General features: G+C 41.2%; 1 protein-coding gene across 1 annotated transcript; it reads left to right on the top strand.

Annotated features, from left to right (window-relative positions):
- Positions 1 to 2,152: 2,152 nt before the first annotated feature.
- Positions 2,153 to 15,992, top strand: LOC142490073 (keratin, type II cytoskeletal cochleal-like). The gene is made up of 9 exons (XM_075591865.1): positions 2,153 to 2,646; positions 3,296 to 3,504; positions 3,633 to 3,693; positions 3,797 to 3,892; positions 4,207 to 4,371; positions 5,980 to 6,105; positions 9,382 to 9,602; positions 9,840 to 9,871; positions 15,137 to 15,992. Exons 1-9 carry the CDS (start codon positions 2,200 to 2,202, stop codon positions 15,244 to 15,246), a joined length of 1,467 nt encoding a protein of 488 aa, XP_075447980.1. The 5' UTR covers positions 2,153 to 2,199; the 3' UTR covers positions 15,247 to 15,992.
- The last annotated feature ends 231 nt before the right edge of the window (positions 15,993 to 16,223 follow it).

Raw genomic sequence — 16,223 nt, forward strand, 5'->3', positions numbered from 1 at the left:
GAGAAAGGCAGAAGGGGGATGAGTAGAGGTAGGTGGGCGATAGATGACCGCCACATGAACAGGGAGAGGAGAGAAAATCTGGACAGTGTGAGCCTCAAAGGAGGGAAAAGCAAGAGAGGGAGGAATAGGAAGGGTTCGGTAACGACAGAGAGAGGAGAGCAGGAGCCCCACGCCTCCACCCCTGCCATCAGTGTGCGGAGTGTGGGAGAAGGAAAGGCCACCGTAGGAGAGGGCAGATTCCAGAGCAGAGTCAGACTGAGTGAGCCAGGTCTCAGTTATAGCAAAGAGAAGCAGGGAGTGAGAGAGAAAGAAGTCATGCACAGAGAGGAACTTGTTAGAGAGGGAGCGAGCATTCCAAAGGGCACAGGAGAAAGGGAGAGAGGAGGGAGGGTGGCATGGGATGGGTATGAGGTTGGAGGGGTTGACACCAGAAGGAGTAGAGGTTGTAGTTGGCAGGCGAGGACGAGCGCATGTAGGAATAAGACAGGGACCAGGATTGGGAGAGATATCCCCAGAAGCAAGGAGGAGAAGCATGGATAGAAAGAGGATGTGTGAGGATGATTTGTAGGGGTGTTTTTTAGTGCAGGGGTTATAGCTGTGTGGTGTCAGAGGACGCAGGTAAGAAAGGAGTTCATGTGAACATAGAAGTGGTGAAGGAAGGAGAGATGGAGATATATGAATGGAGTTAGAGACATACTGAGGCTGGTAAAAAGAAGTGCATAATTTGAGAAGAAGTGAAGTCACAGCAAATATAAATGGTAAAGGCAGCATCACAGCAGTAATGATGCAGTCTGGTATTGATGATATCCTCCTTTCCAGCGTAGTTCAAATGCAGGAATCAGGGCCAGGTGGGGTGTCCACTTCTTCCTCACTTCTTTTGAACTTCCTTTTAAACTTCAGTTGTTCAGTAGTCATGCCACTTATAATGGGCCACTTGGATATGGGCTGCAGGCAGACTAGCTGTTTCTAGTCTTTCTGTGTGTTTCCGAAGTCTTGTCCGAATAAACCGCAATTTATTTTACTGCCTGTTTTGCCTTGTGACTGATCCCTTAAATATAAATGTGTATTTGGCCTGCCCTCCCGTGACAGGCTTATTTTCTGTCCTACTTTATGTGCTTTTGATAATACTCTACACAATATATCTGTCTAAAGATGTCATACTTATTTTTTTCTGATAAGAGCAATATGTTGAAAGAAGAGAGAGTGGACACATGGGTTATTAGTATAGACACAGGTGTTAGTCCAGGTGTGCGTGCAGATATAATTACAATCAATGGTGTTGGTTGCACTCTCTAAGATATAATTGACAACGCTTGTTTAAATAGTCCCTGCATACCACATTTAAGGTACATGTGCTATTGTTTGAACTAATAGAAAGAAAACTGCTATTGGGCAGTTCTGTCAAATGTATTAAAAGCATTTGAGAACATCGCTTCATAGGTATAAACAGGTATACATTAAGGTACTTATACTAATTTTATTAAAGTATATATTTGTCTGTCTAGATGGGATTATTATTTCCACTACCTAGTTCTAGACTGAGGTGAACATCAAGTGATCCTTAGCTTTTTATTAATTATTTAGTTTATTGTTAGGATTGTGGATGCTCATTATTTAACTATTACTAATTAAAGATTACTTTTAAATTCACATTACTCAAACTGTGGTGCACCTACAAAGGAATTCTATTTTCTTCAAGCACCTCTGGGTACTTCATTTGCTATGTTATGAGATACTTGGATTATAGTGGTTATAAAAAAATGACAATAAAATATTTTCTGATAAAGAGAAAAAAATAAGTAAGTGCTACCGCAGGATATAGTAAACATAACTATTTCCTACTTTTCAAATTATAAGCTGACCAATATGGAAGTAATGACTTTTGGTATAACTCACATCTATAATTGTAAATCAGAAGTTCACAAGTACTCTTTGATAGGATAAAACTCACTGGCTATAAGTGCTTTTCATCTTTACTAATATTGTAGGTGTGTTGCTGCTTTTTATTCTATTAACCTAGGAAGATTGCAATTTAATAAAGTCAACAATCCAATTACAGGGTCTTAGTATACATCAAAGTAGCCAAACCCACTGCTATGTGAATATAAAAAGGTTAAATCTTTTCTGTTAACTCACTCAAAACTTGCTCCACAATAAGCTCCAATAATATTTTGGCCTTCTGATTCTTATAGAAGAAACATGTCTCATCAATCTAGTCATGGCAACTCTGGCTCTGGGCACAAACATTTCAGTGCATCCTCTGCTTGTTTACCATCTATGAGCAAACATTGTGGGAGCCCATTCACTTCAAAGAAAGTATCCATGGGTCACAAAGCTTCACCTTGTTTTGGAAGCAAAAGTGTCTACAGTCATGGATCAGGTGGACATAAGATGTCAGTTGGAAGTTGTCGACCAGTGGGAAGTGGACATGGATATGGAGGATATGGTAGTGGACATGGTTTTGGTGGATTTGGCTATGGATTTGGGGGATCATCTTGCTCTGCAGGCATCACCAATGTTACTGTGAACCAAAGTCTCCTGGCCCCACTCAACTTGGAGATTGACCCAAACATCCAAAGAGTGAGGACAGATGAGAAAGACCAAATCAAGGGTCTCAATAACAAGTTTGCGTCCTTCATTGACAAGGTAAGACTACAATGCTGGGACAAAACATCAGTCAAAAAGAATAGGAAAATTAACACCAAAGGAATGTACACTGTAGCATAAAAGTTGTTTCTTATTCTCACAAATTCTATAGAAGATTTATATTTGTAAACATTATCTCTAGTACTGTATATACACCTTTATGTTCAGATATTTTTAGCATAAATAGTACTGTACAAAATAGCCAAATTCTAAAATGTGAATACATTACAAAAAATATTCCCATACACTTCGGAGATCAGCATTTCTGAAAAAAACTCCCTTTAAAATGCAAAGAATTTGACAAAATTGAAAACAATTTAAACCATCTATTAGTATCAAGATTTCCAGTGAAATATACAAAAGTAGTTTAACTTTAAATGCAAATACAGCTCCAGATTATTTTACTACGGAGAGAAATGTACAATGTGACAAATGATTAAGAAAAAAATCCATTTGTGTAAGAGATTTTACATACCTTCTAAATGTTTTTTTTCATCTGTATGTGTACAGTAGAGAGTGTCACTTAAAAAGACAGTCATCTTCATTTGAAGATAATGATTATTGTATGATTAAATAATCATGTAAAGAATTGTAAAAAAATGTACACAGTGCAATTGTTTAATTTGTTTTTTTTTTTTATCTGTTCTAGGTGCGATTTTTAGAGCAACAGAATAAAATGCTTGAGACCAAGTGGGATCTGTTACAGAACAAAAAACCTGCAAAAAGTCCAATTGAACCTCTCTTTGAGGCTTATATCAGCAATCTCAGGAGACAGCTGGAGAATCTGGGATGTGAGAGAGTTCGCCTTGAAGCAGAAAGAAAGAATACGGAGGAAGAAGTTGAAGAATTCAAGAGAAAGTGCATAATTTTGAATTTATTAATTTATTAATTAAATCATGCAAAATGTGTCATATACTGTATTTATTAGAAAAAACATATTCCACATAATGCCCTATAATAAAACACTTTCATATCTAACAAAACAGATATGAAGAAGAGATCAACAGACGCACAGCTGCAGAGAATGAGTTTGTTGGGCTTAAGAGGGTATGTAATTCACATTCTGTAATGATAATCTTAGAACAGAAAAAATATATAGAGACAAATTTCATGGCCTGCATCCAATTAAATAAGCATATCTTCCCTGTAGGATGTGGATGCTGCTTTTCTGAACAAAGCCGAACTGGAAGCAAAGGTGGACTCCTTAACTGATGAGATCAACTTCCTGCGAACTCTATTTGATGAGGTAAAAATCTAGTTATCTTTTATATACAAGCTTAAGACCATTCTTTTTAAAAGACATCTTGTGTCAATTAACATATTAACTATAGTACAATGACACTAAATTGTACAAAGAGCTAAAGAACAAATAAACTCGTCTGTTTAAAAACGTTACTAACAAATTTACTAACAATTTGGGGGGTTCTTTAATTGTTGTAACATTTTTAGAAAAACAATATTGTAAAAAGAGTAGGTGTTTGAAAGATGTTCTTACAAAGTAATAGGGCGAGTATATTGCAACCACAGAATACATACGTCTACTGTTTGTTTTTCTGGTAGGAAATATCTCAGCTTCAGTCTCAGATCTCAGATACATCAGTCATTGTTTCCATGGATAACAGCCGAGACCTGGATCTGGACGGCATCATTGCGGGGGTCAGATCTCAATATGAGGATGTTGCTAACAGGAGTAGAGCTGAAGCAGAGGCGACGTACCAATCAAGGGTGAGTCTATTGCAGACAGAATCACACAGGTCTAAACTAATCAACAGGGACAGTCTAATACACAAACCTGCTTCAGTGCAGGAAATTAACCATATTATGGTACACTCATCTTAATTCTCCAAATGATTTTTCTCCGGGCTTTATTACAGAAGTAGTATAATTATATGGAATGCATTTTTTAATTTGTTAACTAACATTTTACACAATTAGTAAAAAATAATAATTATATATATATATATATATATATATATATATATATATATATATATATATATATATATATATATATATATATACACAGATGTTGACAGCTTTATTGTACCTACTGATAACGCAGGATATTGCATTATAATTAAGTAATAATCCCCTCAGAACAGGGCATTACTGGCCAATAATGCCCTGGCAGGAAGAGTTGAAGGCCCGAGGCGAAGCCAATGGACTTTAACCCAGCCAGGGCATTATTGGCCAGTAATGCCCTGTTCTGAGGGGATTATTACTATTATAGGCTAAATTTAGGCTTTCTTCATAAATAATAGACACTTTTGTATACTTTTAAAGATTTTTTTTATTAAAATAAATTGGTAAATACATTAAACCACCTCTATATACGCTTACACTGCAGCTAGCTATATTCACACACTGCCGCCCCCTCTGTACACACACACACACACACACACACACACACAGCACCTCTACACACACACAGAGAAGCTCTACACACACACTGTCTTCTGCTACACACACATACAACACAACAGCACAGCACACCACACACACTGCTGCTGCTACACCATAAACACTGCTGCTGACACTGAAACACACACACACACACTGCAGCTCTACACACACAAACACACACACATGACCTCTACACACACACAGCAGCTCTACAAACAACACAGCAGCTCTACACACACAAACTACTGCTACACACACACACACACACTGGAGCTCTATACACACACACACACACACACACACACACACACACACACACACACACACACACCCACACACACACACACACCAGCTCTACACACAACACAGCACCTCTACACACACACACAAACTGCTGCTACACACAAACTATGCTGCTGCTACACACACATACAACACAACAGCACAGCACACCATACACACACACTGCTGCTGCTACACCCATAAACACTGCTGCTGACACCTCCCCCCCACCCCCCAATTCAACTGAATCTTCTAAGTCAGCTCCTGTTTACGAGTGAGGGGGAGGAGTTAACCCATGGCTGATACTTCCTGACCAATAACCTGCCCTGTCTCAGTGCTGTTCCTGTGTTCTGACCAATCCCCTGCCCTGTCTCAAAGCTGTTCTGAAAGCTGATTGGCTGATCGGAAATAAACACATTGCAAGCTGCAAAAAATTCTGACCAATCAGAGAACAGGGATGTCAGTAATGCCCTGAATTTTACAGCTTTAGCCTACAATGTAGAATATCACAGAGTGTCCATATGATTCAATGATAGCAATGACAGAAGATCCCAGAATAAGCCATTATAACACACAAGCGGAAGAAATAACCCTGGCTATATCTGTGTATTGTTTATCTCTGCTATTATTTTACTTTCTTCTCTGCAGTATGATGAACTGTGCATGACTGCAGGCAGACATGGAGATGATCTGAACAACACTAAACATGAGATTGCTGAACTCAACCGACTGATTCAGAGACTCAAGGGAGAAATAGAGAGCGTGAAAGAGCAGGTAAAATCAATTCAGATTTGTAAAAGTGAAAAAAACACTGCTGTACGTAAATGAACCAATTTTCTACAAAAAAGAAAAGATGTCTTTATCCCTCTGCTGCTCACACTGTCCCGTGATCAGCGGGGTCAAAACGGAACATATACACAAAAAGAAAGCGCAAAAGAGAAAAGAACCATCAGTCAATATTCCAAAGCTTTATAAATTTACTCAAAATAACAATATCACATAAAATACATGAATTAATAAAAAAAGATCACATGGGATCTGTAGACCCAGTCTATGCACAATGATGAATTCTCAATTCAAAACCCACAGAAGGACAACTTAGTAAGTACACGGTGCAGAGGATTGTATTACTGCTTACATATGAAGGAGAACACCTCCAGTGCTAGACCGTTGGGTATCCGCAGCAGGCTGGGCTTCCGTCGTCACGTTCGCTCCCCGCTGCATGATGACGCCACCACTGGGACTAGCAAAGCAAGTTTAAACCACTCACAGACATGTTTCAACATTGATGGGTATAAACCAACCTCACACTGATGATACCCATCAAGGTTGAAACATGTCTGTGAGTGGTTTAGACTTGCTTTGCTAGTCCCATGCTGTGTTTAAAAGCTGTGTGAACGGCAATACATCAGCTTAAATGGGCTCCATGTAAATGGATATTCCAGGCAAAAGGTGACACATTGTGTGCTCATTTGCATGTCATTTCCCAGAATCCCTTGCTGCAGTGGGAGCACTGTATGCGAGGTGATAATGGTTGAAAGACAGGGTTGCAGACCTATCTAAGACATGTGAACGTGCTCACAAGTGATATTCTTTATTGGCTATATGCTAACGGTGGAGGTTTTCTGTCGCCTTTTTCACCCACCATAACTTAAATAAATAAATATATATATATAACTTGTGAGCACATTCACATGTCTTACACAGGTCTGCAAGCCCGCTTTTCACCATTATCACCTAGTATACAGTGCTTCCACTGCAGCAAGGGATTCAGCGAAATGACATGCAAATGAGCACACTGTGCCACCTTTTGTCTCAAGACCACATTACATTGTTAAACCCTTAAGCCAATGCATGATGCTTTAAACACAGCTTTTAAACATAGCCTGGGATGAGATGCAAAGCTTTAAGTTATGGTGGGTTTTTAGTCACCTTTTCACCCACCATAAATTTTTTTTTTTTTATATATATATATATATATATAAATATATATATATATATATATATATATATATATATATATATATAAATTTATATAGAGATAGATTAGATAGATTAGATAGATAGACGTTTTAAGTTATGGTGGGTGAAAAAGGCAACAAGAAACCTCCACCGTATTGCATATAGCAAATACAAAGATCACTTGTGAGCACATTCAGATGACATGCAAATGAAAAGACAAAAGGTGACACATTGTGTGCTCATTTGCATGTAATTTCCCAGAATCCCTTGCTGCAGTGGAAGCACTGTATGCTGGGGATAATGGTGAAAGGCAGGTTTGCAGACCTGGCTATGACATGTGAATGTGCTCACAAGTGATCTTTTTATTTGATATATATATGTGTATATATATATATATATATATATATATATATATATATATATATATATATATATTTACTTACTTACTTATATACTGTACTTTATTACCAAGTACATTTACAAAACCTGACTGTGCCTCGCTGGAAGTCAAGTCAATTAGATTTTTCTAGCGACTGCTGTGTGATGTCACAGTCGCCATCGCATCGCTGTCGCCGGTAACGGCAATATAAGCGCAGCCTAAGGAAAGTTTAGTTAGCATAGCATAAGTTTTCAGCAATGTTAAATTTGTATCTTCTCACAGTAGTTACACATTTTCTTTAAAGAACAAAATAGTACGGAAGGGGTAGAACGGGTTGAGAGACAAGGCAAAGGGTGGAAAAGCTTTGTAAGAGCGAGATTCACATTCTTTATAATACAACAAAGTTGTTATAAGCATTAGTCACAATGATACAGTATATTGTACTTGTCACACTCAGCCTATGAACCATTTGTCATCACAGTACAGTAGCTACAGTGTGAGACTTATATGGCAAGGGATGTCATTTGTCAAGCTCAAATCATGAGTCAACTGCCTGATTCCCAGTTCAAAGACTTACATGTTAGATGAACCTGAAAAAATATTCAAAATATTAAAGAGGGAATGCCTAAAACCAAATTAATGTTGTTTGACTGTTTGTGATTAATATTAAAGTCACAATTTTTTTTTTACTTGGCAGAAGTATCTCTATTTCTATGTAATTATCCATTTCATGGCAGTTAAACAATTAGCAATAAGTACTCTGCATTGTATCTCTTAGGTACATGTCTAAATAATATGCTTCCATGGTACACTTGATACTGTATGTGATATTAAGCAGTCAAATATGTTATACCATAAAGTTCTCTCTAAAACAAGGGTGCTTTTCAGAAAATGAATTACCCTTAGCAGGGATTAACTAGAATACTGTATGTTAAATGTAATCTATTTTGTGACAGGTATGCCCATTACAATTACCTATGTATTTTCTTTGCTTATAGTCCAAATGGGAGACTGAAGTTCTCAACCAAATAATTTTCCAGCCCTGCAGAGGGAGCTCCATGCTCAGCTCTGATTCCCCATTTTAATATATCTGTTATGTTATCAGATTTAATTTATAAACTAATATCACAAAGGCTTAAAAGAAGCGTCCCTCTGAGCAACTACTTTGTAAAAAAAATTTGGTAAAAATAGCTATTATTGATATATGGAAATTTAGTTGAACATTTTCTGTTTTTAGCATATGTATTTCAAGCACTGGGAAGTAGCAATGACTGTGCCATTTACTCTTCTGTCTACTGCCCAGAAGTTGTTGGCAGCTAAAATAACATCTAAAACTGCCAAAGTAATGACCACTTTTGTTATACGTAGAAAACATTAAGTACCTAGAAGTTTCTTCTGCACTTTTGTTTTACACCAGAATAACCATTTCTTCTTATTTGATAAAAGTGGAGAACAAAATGAATTCAATTGTAATACAGGAGATTGCATATTTGCACCATGGCTTTATTTCTTTCATTTTAAGCATTTGATTATAATTAGTCATGTACAATTCCTGGTATGATTGTTTACATGATAATTTATTGCATCTTCTTTCCATTAAAAGGCTAAATTAAATGTGATACATTTCTCAAAGGCTGTCGGTCATTTTATTAAGAATGCATGCGGAAAGTCTTTTAGTTACTGTATGATATCTTTCCTGGTCTTACCAGCGTGCTAAATTGGAAGCTGCCATATCTGAGGCTGAAGAACGTGGGGAGATGGCCGTCAGAGATGCCAAGTGTAAACTGTCTGAGCTGGAGGATGCTCTGCAGAAAGCTAAGCAGGACATGGCTCGCCAGCTCCGTGAATACCAGGAGCTGATGAATGTCAAGCTGGCTCTGGATATTGAGATCGCCACCTACAGGAAGCTGCTGGAGGGAGAAGAGTCCAGGTGAGAATAAGAGGCCCACATTGGATATCATCTTGTGTTGGCTGTTATGAAATTCATGTTTTATAAAAATGCAGAAAGTTTGCATGCTGAATTACTTTATGAAAATATTTACATATTGAAAAGAAATGTAAATATGTATGCAAAAATGTATAATTATGGAAAAGTTCACTTACTCAATATACATAGCACAAAAGTTTAATGATATTGAACTAATTTTACTTTGTTTTTGTTTTTTAGGATGGGTGAAGGTCAGGGCTCTGTTAGCATCTGTAAGTAATGAAATTGGTATTTATTTCAGAATACATTTACAACTTTTGAAAAACAAAAAACAAAAATGACAGATGAAAAAAAGATGCAATAATACATTACAAAATAATAGCACATATTAATTGTAGGTGCCAGATAGAGCTCAGTGAACCTGGCACCAAAAAATATTAATATGTTTAGTGGGACTGGCTATGATAGTTAAGCTTGATAGTTAAGCTCTACTAATAATAAGTGTATTTATTTATAAAATATTTTACCAGGAAGTAATACATTGAGAGTTACCTCTTGTTTTCAAGTAAGTCCTGGACAGCGCCACTAACAGAAATCATGAGGCCCAGGACAAATGAAAGGAGCCGCCCCCCCACCCCCAACTTATAGCGCACCTACCAGGGAAAAATTTTTTTAGCACACAACTTTTACTTAACTGTTTTCTTCTTATTGTAATACAGAAAAAAATATTACAATGCAATCTGTTTATTTTTATATTTTCAACAAAAGACAAGGATACTCAATGCTAAATCCAATGTGACAAAAGGCCCAGGGGGGATTCAGTATGGGATGGTGACTGACTGCCTGGGTGGGTGACTGATTGCCTGGATGGGTGACTGACTGACTGGATGGGAGTGTGACTGTCTGGGTGGGTGGGTGACTGCCTGTGTGGGTGACTGACTGGGTGGGTGTGTGACTGTCTGGTGTGACTGTCTGCCGTGACTGACTGCCAGGGTGGGTGGGTTGGTGGGTGACTGACTGCCAGGGTGGGTGGTTGACTGACTGACTTCCAGGGTGGGTGGTTGACTGACTGACTGCCAGCCATGGTGGGTGTGTGGGTGATTAACTGACTGCCAGGGTGGGTGACTGACTGACTGTCAGGGTGTGTGGGTGACTAACTACCTGAGTGGGTGGGTGTCTGACTGCCAGGGTTGGTGGGTGACTGACTGCCAGGTTGGGTGGGTAACTGACTACCAGGGTGGGTGGGTGACTGACTGACTGCCTGTGAATAACTGCTAGGGTGGGTTGATGGGTGGGTAACTGGGTGTATGACTGAGTGACTGTGTGTGTGATTGAGTGACTGGGTGGGTGGGTGAGTGAGTGGGTTGGTGACTGAATGACTGGGTAGGTGAGTGACTGCCTGGGTGGGTGGGTGAGTGATTGCCTTGAGTACATGAGTGAGTGATTGCCTTTGAGTGACTGCCTGGGTAGGGGACTGACCTTGATCGGGTGGCTGCTGCTTCCTTGCCCGCCAGATGCTTTCCCCCTTGCCCCCAATCCCCGCAGGTGCTGCCTGGAGTGGGAGGTGGGCTCATGGGGTGCGGGAAGTAGGCTGAGGGGGTGGGAACGAGACTGGCAGGCTAATTCTGTGGGAACATTCACTGCTCACTGCTCACTGAACATTCACTGTAACTGGGGTGGGTGACTGACTGACTGCCAGGGTGGGTGGTTGACTTACTGACAGGCTGGGTGGGTGACTGAATGACAGCCATGGTGGGTGTGTGGGTTATTGACTGACTGCCAGGTTGGGTGACTGACTGACTAACATGACTGACTGCCAGGGTGGGTGGGTGACTGACTGCCTTTGGGTGACTGCTAGGGTGGGTGCGTGATTTGGTAACTGGGTGTATGACTGCCTGGGTGGGTGATTGAGTGACTGGGTGGGTGACTGAGTGGGTGGGTGACTGAGTGGGTTGGTGACTGGATGACTGGGTAGGTGAGTGACTGCCATGACTGACTGCCAGGGTGGGTGGGTGACTGACTGACTGCCAGGGTTGACTGACTGCTTTGGGTGACTGGGTGTGTGACTGAGTGACTGCCTGGGTGGGTGAATGAGTGACTGGGTGGGTGACTGACTGCCTGGGTGGGTGAGTGACTGCCTGGGTGACTGCCTGGGTGTGTGGGTTACTGACTGTGTGGGTGCAGGACTGCCAGGTTGGGTGGGTGACTGACTGCCCTTGGTGACTGAGTAGGTGGGTGGTTGACTGACTGACTGCCAGGGTGGGTGGGTGCATGACTGACTGACTGGCAGCCATGGTGGGTGTGTGGGTGACTGACTGACTGCCTGGGTGTCTGACTGACTGCCTGGGTGGCTGACTGACTGCCATTGGGTGACTGACTGCTTTGAGTGACTGGGTGTGTGACTGAGTGACTGCCTGGGTGGGTGAATGAGTGACTGGGTGGGAGACTGAGTGGGTTGGTGACTGAGAGACTGAGTGAATGGGAGGGTGAGTGACTGCCTGGGTGCGTGAGTGACTGCTTTGAGTAAATGACTGCCTGGGTGGATCGGTTGGTTGAGAAAGTGGCTGATTGACTGCTTGGGTGGGTGAGTGTGTGAGTACATGAGTGGTTGCTTTGAGTGACTGCCTGGGTGGGCGACTGACCTTGACCAGGTGGTTGCTGCTTCTTGCTTCCTTGCCCGCCAAGCACTTCCCCCCTCTTGCCCCCGATCCCTGCTGCTGCTGCCTGGGGTGGGAGGTGGGCTCAGGGGGCGCTGGAGGTAGGCTGAGAGGGGGGGAGCAATACTGGCAGACTAATTTCGTGGGAGCATTAACCCCCCAGCCCTACCCGGGGCAGGAGGTGGGTGTGGGGAGAGCTGGGTTGGTGGGCGCAGTTGGGTTGGTGGGCTCAGGGAGAGCTGGGTTGGCGGGCGCAGGGGGAGCTTGGTTGGCGGGTGCGGGCTCGCCACGGCGCTTCCCCTTCATTCCACGTTGGGAGAGGGGGAGAGCAGGCCCACAGGCAGCAGACTGGACACCCTGCTTTCCCTGCGCATGTGTTCCGAGATCTCGGCTCTGCGCATGCGTGCTGAGACCTCGGTTCTGCACATGTGCACAGGGATCACCGGCATTTTTTTTTCTGACTTTCTTTTATAAAACCGCTTTAGTTTTGAAAGGACTTAGACTGGTGGTGGCTGTGAGAGTCTCCGGTAGACTGTTCCAGTTGTAGGGCGAACGGTAAGAGAAGGTGGAGCGGACGGATACTTTGTTGAATCTTTGGACCATGAACATTCTTTTGGAGTCAGATCTCAGATGATAAATGCTGCATGTGGTAGGGGTGAGGAGCTTGTTCAGATAGGCGGGTAGCTTGCCCAGAAAGAATTTGAAGGCAAGATAGAAGAGATTAACTTTGCGCATTGACTAAAGTGATATCCAATCGAGTTCTTTGAGCATTTCGCAGTGATGTGTGTTGTAATTACATTGGAGGACAAAGCGGCATATTAAGTTGTAGAGGGTATCAAGTTTGCCAAGGTGAGTTTGGGGTGACGTGCCATATGCTACACTACCGACACACTTTATTGAAGTGTGGTCGGTACCGCAAGCCGGGAAATCTCCCGGCTTGCTAGTGGCCGCCCCTCGGCGTGCCGCGCGTCATAGACGCGCGGTCACGCGTCATCGGGAGCGTGCGCCCCCTGCACGCGTGTCCAGGGGCTCCCCGAGGGAGCCCTGGTGTCCCGCGATCGCGGGACAGCGGCAGGGGGTTCCGGGGGACCCGGCGGACCCGGCAGCGGTAGGGAGAGCGCCCCGATCGGAGGGCGCTCTTCCGCTGCTTCGGCGTGCGCCCGTCACACTCGGGCGCGCGCCAGGCTACTGCTGCGGCACAGAACGGGCAAATGCTCGAATAAACTGTGCCGCAGCAGTATGTCCCCATAGTCTATAATTGGCATCAGAATCTGCTGTGTGATGCGCTTTCTGACCAGAAGACTTAGGGAGGATGAGTTCCTATATAGTACACCTAGTTTGGCAGAGGTTTTGGATGTCAGGGTATCAATGTGCAAAATACAAGAAAAAACTGTGCACCAAATTGTGTTGAAAAGTGTAAGCTTAAATAGCAAAGTCTTGAAGAGACTCATAAATAGAAAGTGATAGTGTTCACAATAATATAAAGTGCACCCAGGTTAAACAGATTACAAATCTGTGACTGTGTAAACGATATAAATAACCTTATACAACAATTTATGAGAGTCTGCTGCTGATCAATGAAGATGGTTCAACATCTTCGATGACATATAGAAAAAGAAAAAAGAAAGCATTCAACTCTCTAGCGTAAAATGTAAATTATATTGTGAAATAAAAAAGGGTGGTATTAAATTTTGCACGTACAGAAATTCCAATAATTAAGACAGGGCATGTTTGGGGTAGAGTCACCACTGCAGCATACAATTGGTGACGGTACAGCAAGCCACCGTCGTCATCGTCCGAGTCTCAGCCAGGTAGGTGAGGGCATCCTGTTATCATGGCGCACCATTCAACAAACTTGGTTCCACAGCTGCATCCTCTGCAGACGCGGGCACGGCTCCCCAGCAGGGAACCCACAAAGTTAGGTTGATGAAATGGAACATTGTCCAACACTAGTGACTCTGGGGCTCAGGACCCACTATGTGAGCCATTCTATTACAGGGCACTATAGTGGAGCCGGTGATGCTGGTGACTCGGACGACTATGGCGGCGGCTTGCTGTACCATGACTGTAGTATGCTACAGTTGGAACATGTACCCCACACATGCCCTGTCTTAATTATTGGAATTTCTGTACGTGCATTTAATACCACCCTTTTTATATTTCACAATATAATTTACATTTTATGCTAGAGAGTTGTGCGCTGTCTTTCATCAATGTGCAACCCAAATGTTAAATGGGAGTCAAACCATATGCCCAAATATTTGAAACTAGTAACAGGGGCTATGATAGTAATAGAGTTGGTTCGGATCTAAAGCTTCTTCATTGGAAGCTTTAGAAATTTAGCCTTGGTACAAATAGCCATTGTAACAAATACAATTGTTACAGTCTTGTCAGTGTTTAGAAACAGTTTGTTTTGGGAAATCCAATTTTCAAGTCTCAAAAAGTCAGATTGAAGTACGTGTCCAAGGTCAGAGAGGTTAGAGCTGTGTGGATAAAAGATTGTGTCATCCGCATACATGTGTATTGAGGCTTCCTTACAAGCTGTAGGTGGCCCTCTACTTTAATGTCCTTTTTTTTAGTTCCATGCTGTGGTATTGTGCTTATTTTTATTTAACATATTCTACTTCCCTGTTGACCACGCACACTATTTAACTTGCAAAATTCTTTGAACCTCTACAATACAGCAACATTCTTTCTACTTTACAGAAGAAGCATGTTCCTTCTCAAACCATGGAACACATTTTCTTACTGTGATAAGAGTAAGACAATTGAAAACTAATATTAAGTTTCTCCAAGAAAAATCCTAATGAAACATGATATTGTACTTATTTATTATTTTGTTAAAACTTGCACTCATTCATGTCACTTTTACAATTTCAGCTGTGGTCAGTTGCACCACTGGAACAAACAGCTGCGGAATTGGCAATCACCATAAGGGGGGATTCAGCTCAGGCAGTGTCTCCAAAGGAAAACATGGACAAAGCTGTTAAAATGAAAGAATCTCGAAAGCTGTTTTCTAATCTGTCTGCATCAACAGTCTCCAGACTTTAATTGCCACGATAAATGTTAAAATGCATGAGATTTTACTAGCTATACAAAACACAGTTATTTTGGATGGAGCTCTTTGAAATTAACGGTCTTTATAAAGTAATGATACAGCTAGCAAATCTGTCTGTTGATGCTGTCACGATGCAGTCAGTAATTTATGAGATTATCTCTATATTTTTTCCTGTTTTCTTTATATGGGTTTCATTGTATTTCTTTTGGGGTGGATTTTTTTCCTTTGGAACTGTACTTCATTAACTCAGGCCTGTTAAGGTAGCATATATGAAACTGGTCAAGAGAAACCTTTTTTAATACCCTTCATACAGCAATAACATACCTGGACATAACTCAAGTAATTAACATCAAAACACATTTTGTGTAATGTGCTTTATTAAAATATGAATGTGCTCAGTTATTCAAAAATCAACAGCTGGTTGAACAATACAATGCCTTGATCAATTTTGACATCCCACAGAGGAATAGTTTCTTTTAATAGACAGATATAAGATACTTTAATAAGCACAACTCATTTTGTGTATACTGTATGTCAGCAAGTTTTAATTTATGTTGTTCAACTGGCAAAAGGGGAAACTGTAGTACAGCACACGCATACAAATGTATGTACAAATGTACTAACCACTGCTTACTGTTATTGTTCATATTGTTCTGTATCTTGTATCTATACAATAAACTGCTATTTAAATGCTATATTTTGACAGCTATTGTTTTTCCCATGTCATTATAACTCATCAATTTCTTTTGATTTTGAAAAACAAAACCCACACCATTGCAAAAACCAATCTGGTAAATATCCAAACAAGGGATGAGTACATTTGACTCTGAGGAGTTTCACAGGTTCCAATATTAGGTTTTGCACAGTGATTCTGTGTTACCTCTATAGCCCCAATCCCCTTGGGCTTTC

Source organism: Ascaphus truei, chromosome 3, assembly GCF_040206685.1.
Source record: "Ascaphus truei isolate aAscTru1 chromosome 3, aAscTru1.hap1, whole genome shotgun sequence".
NCBI lineage: Eukaryota > Metazoa > Chordata > Amphibia > Anura > Ascaphidae > Ascaphus > Ascaphus truei.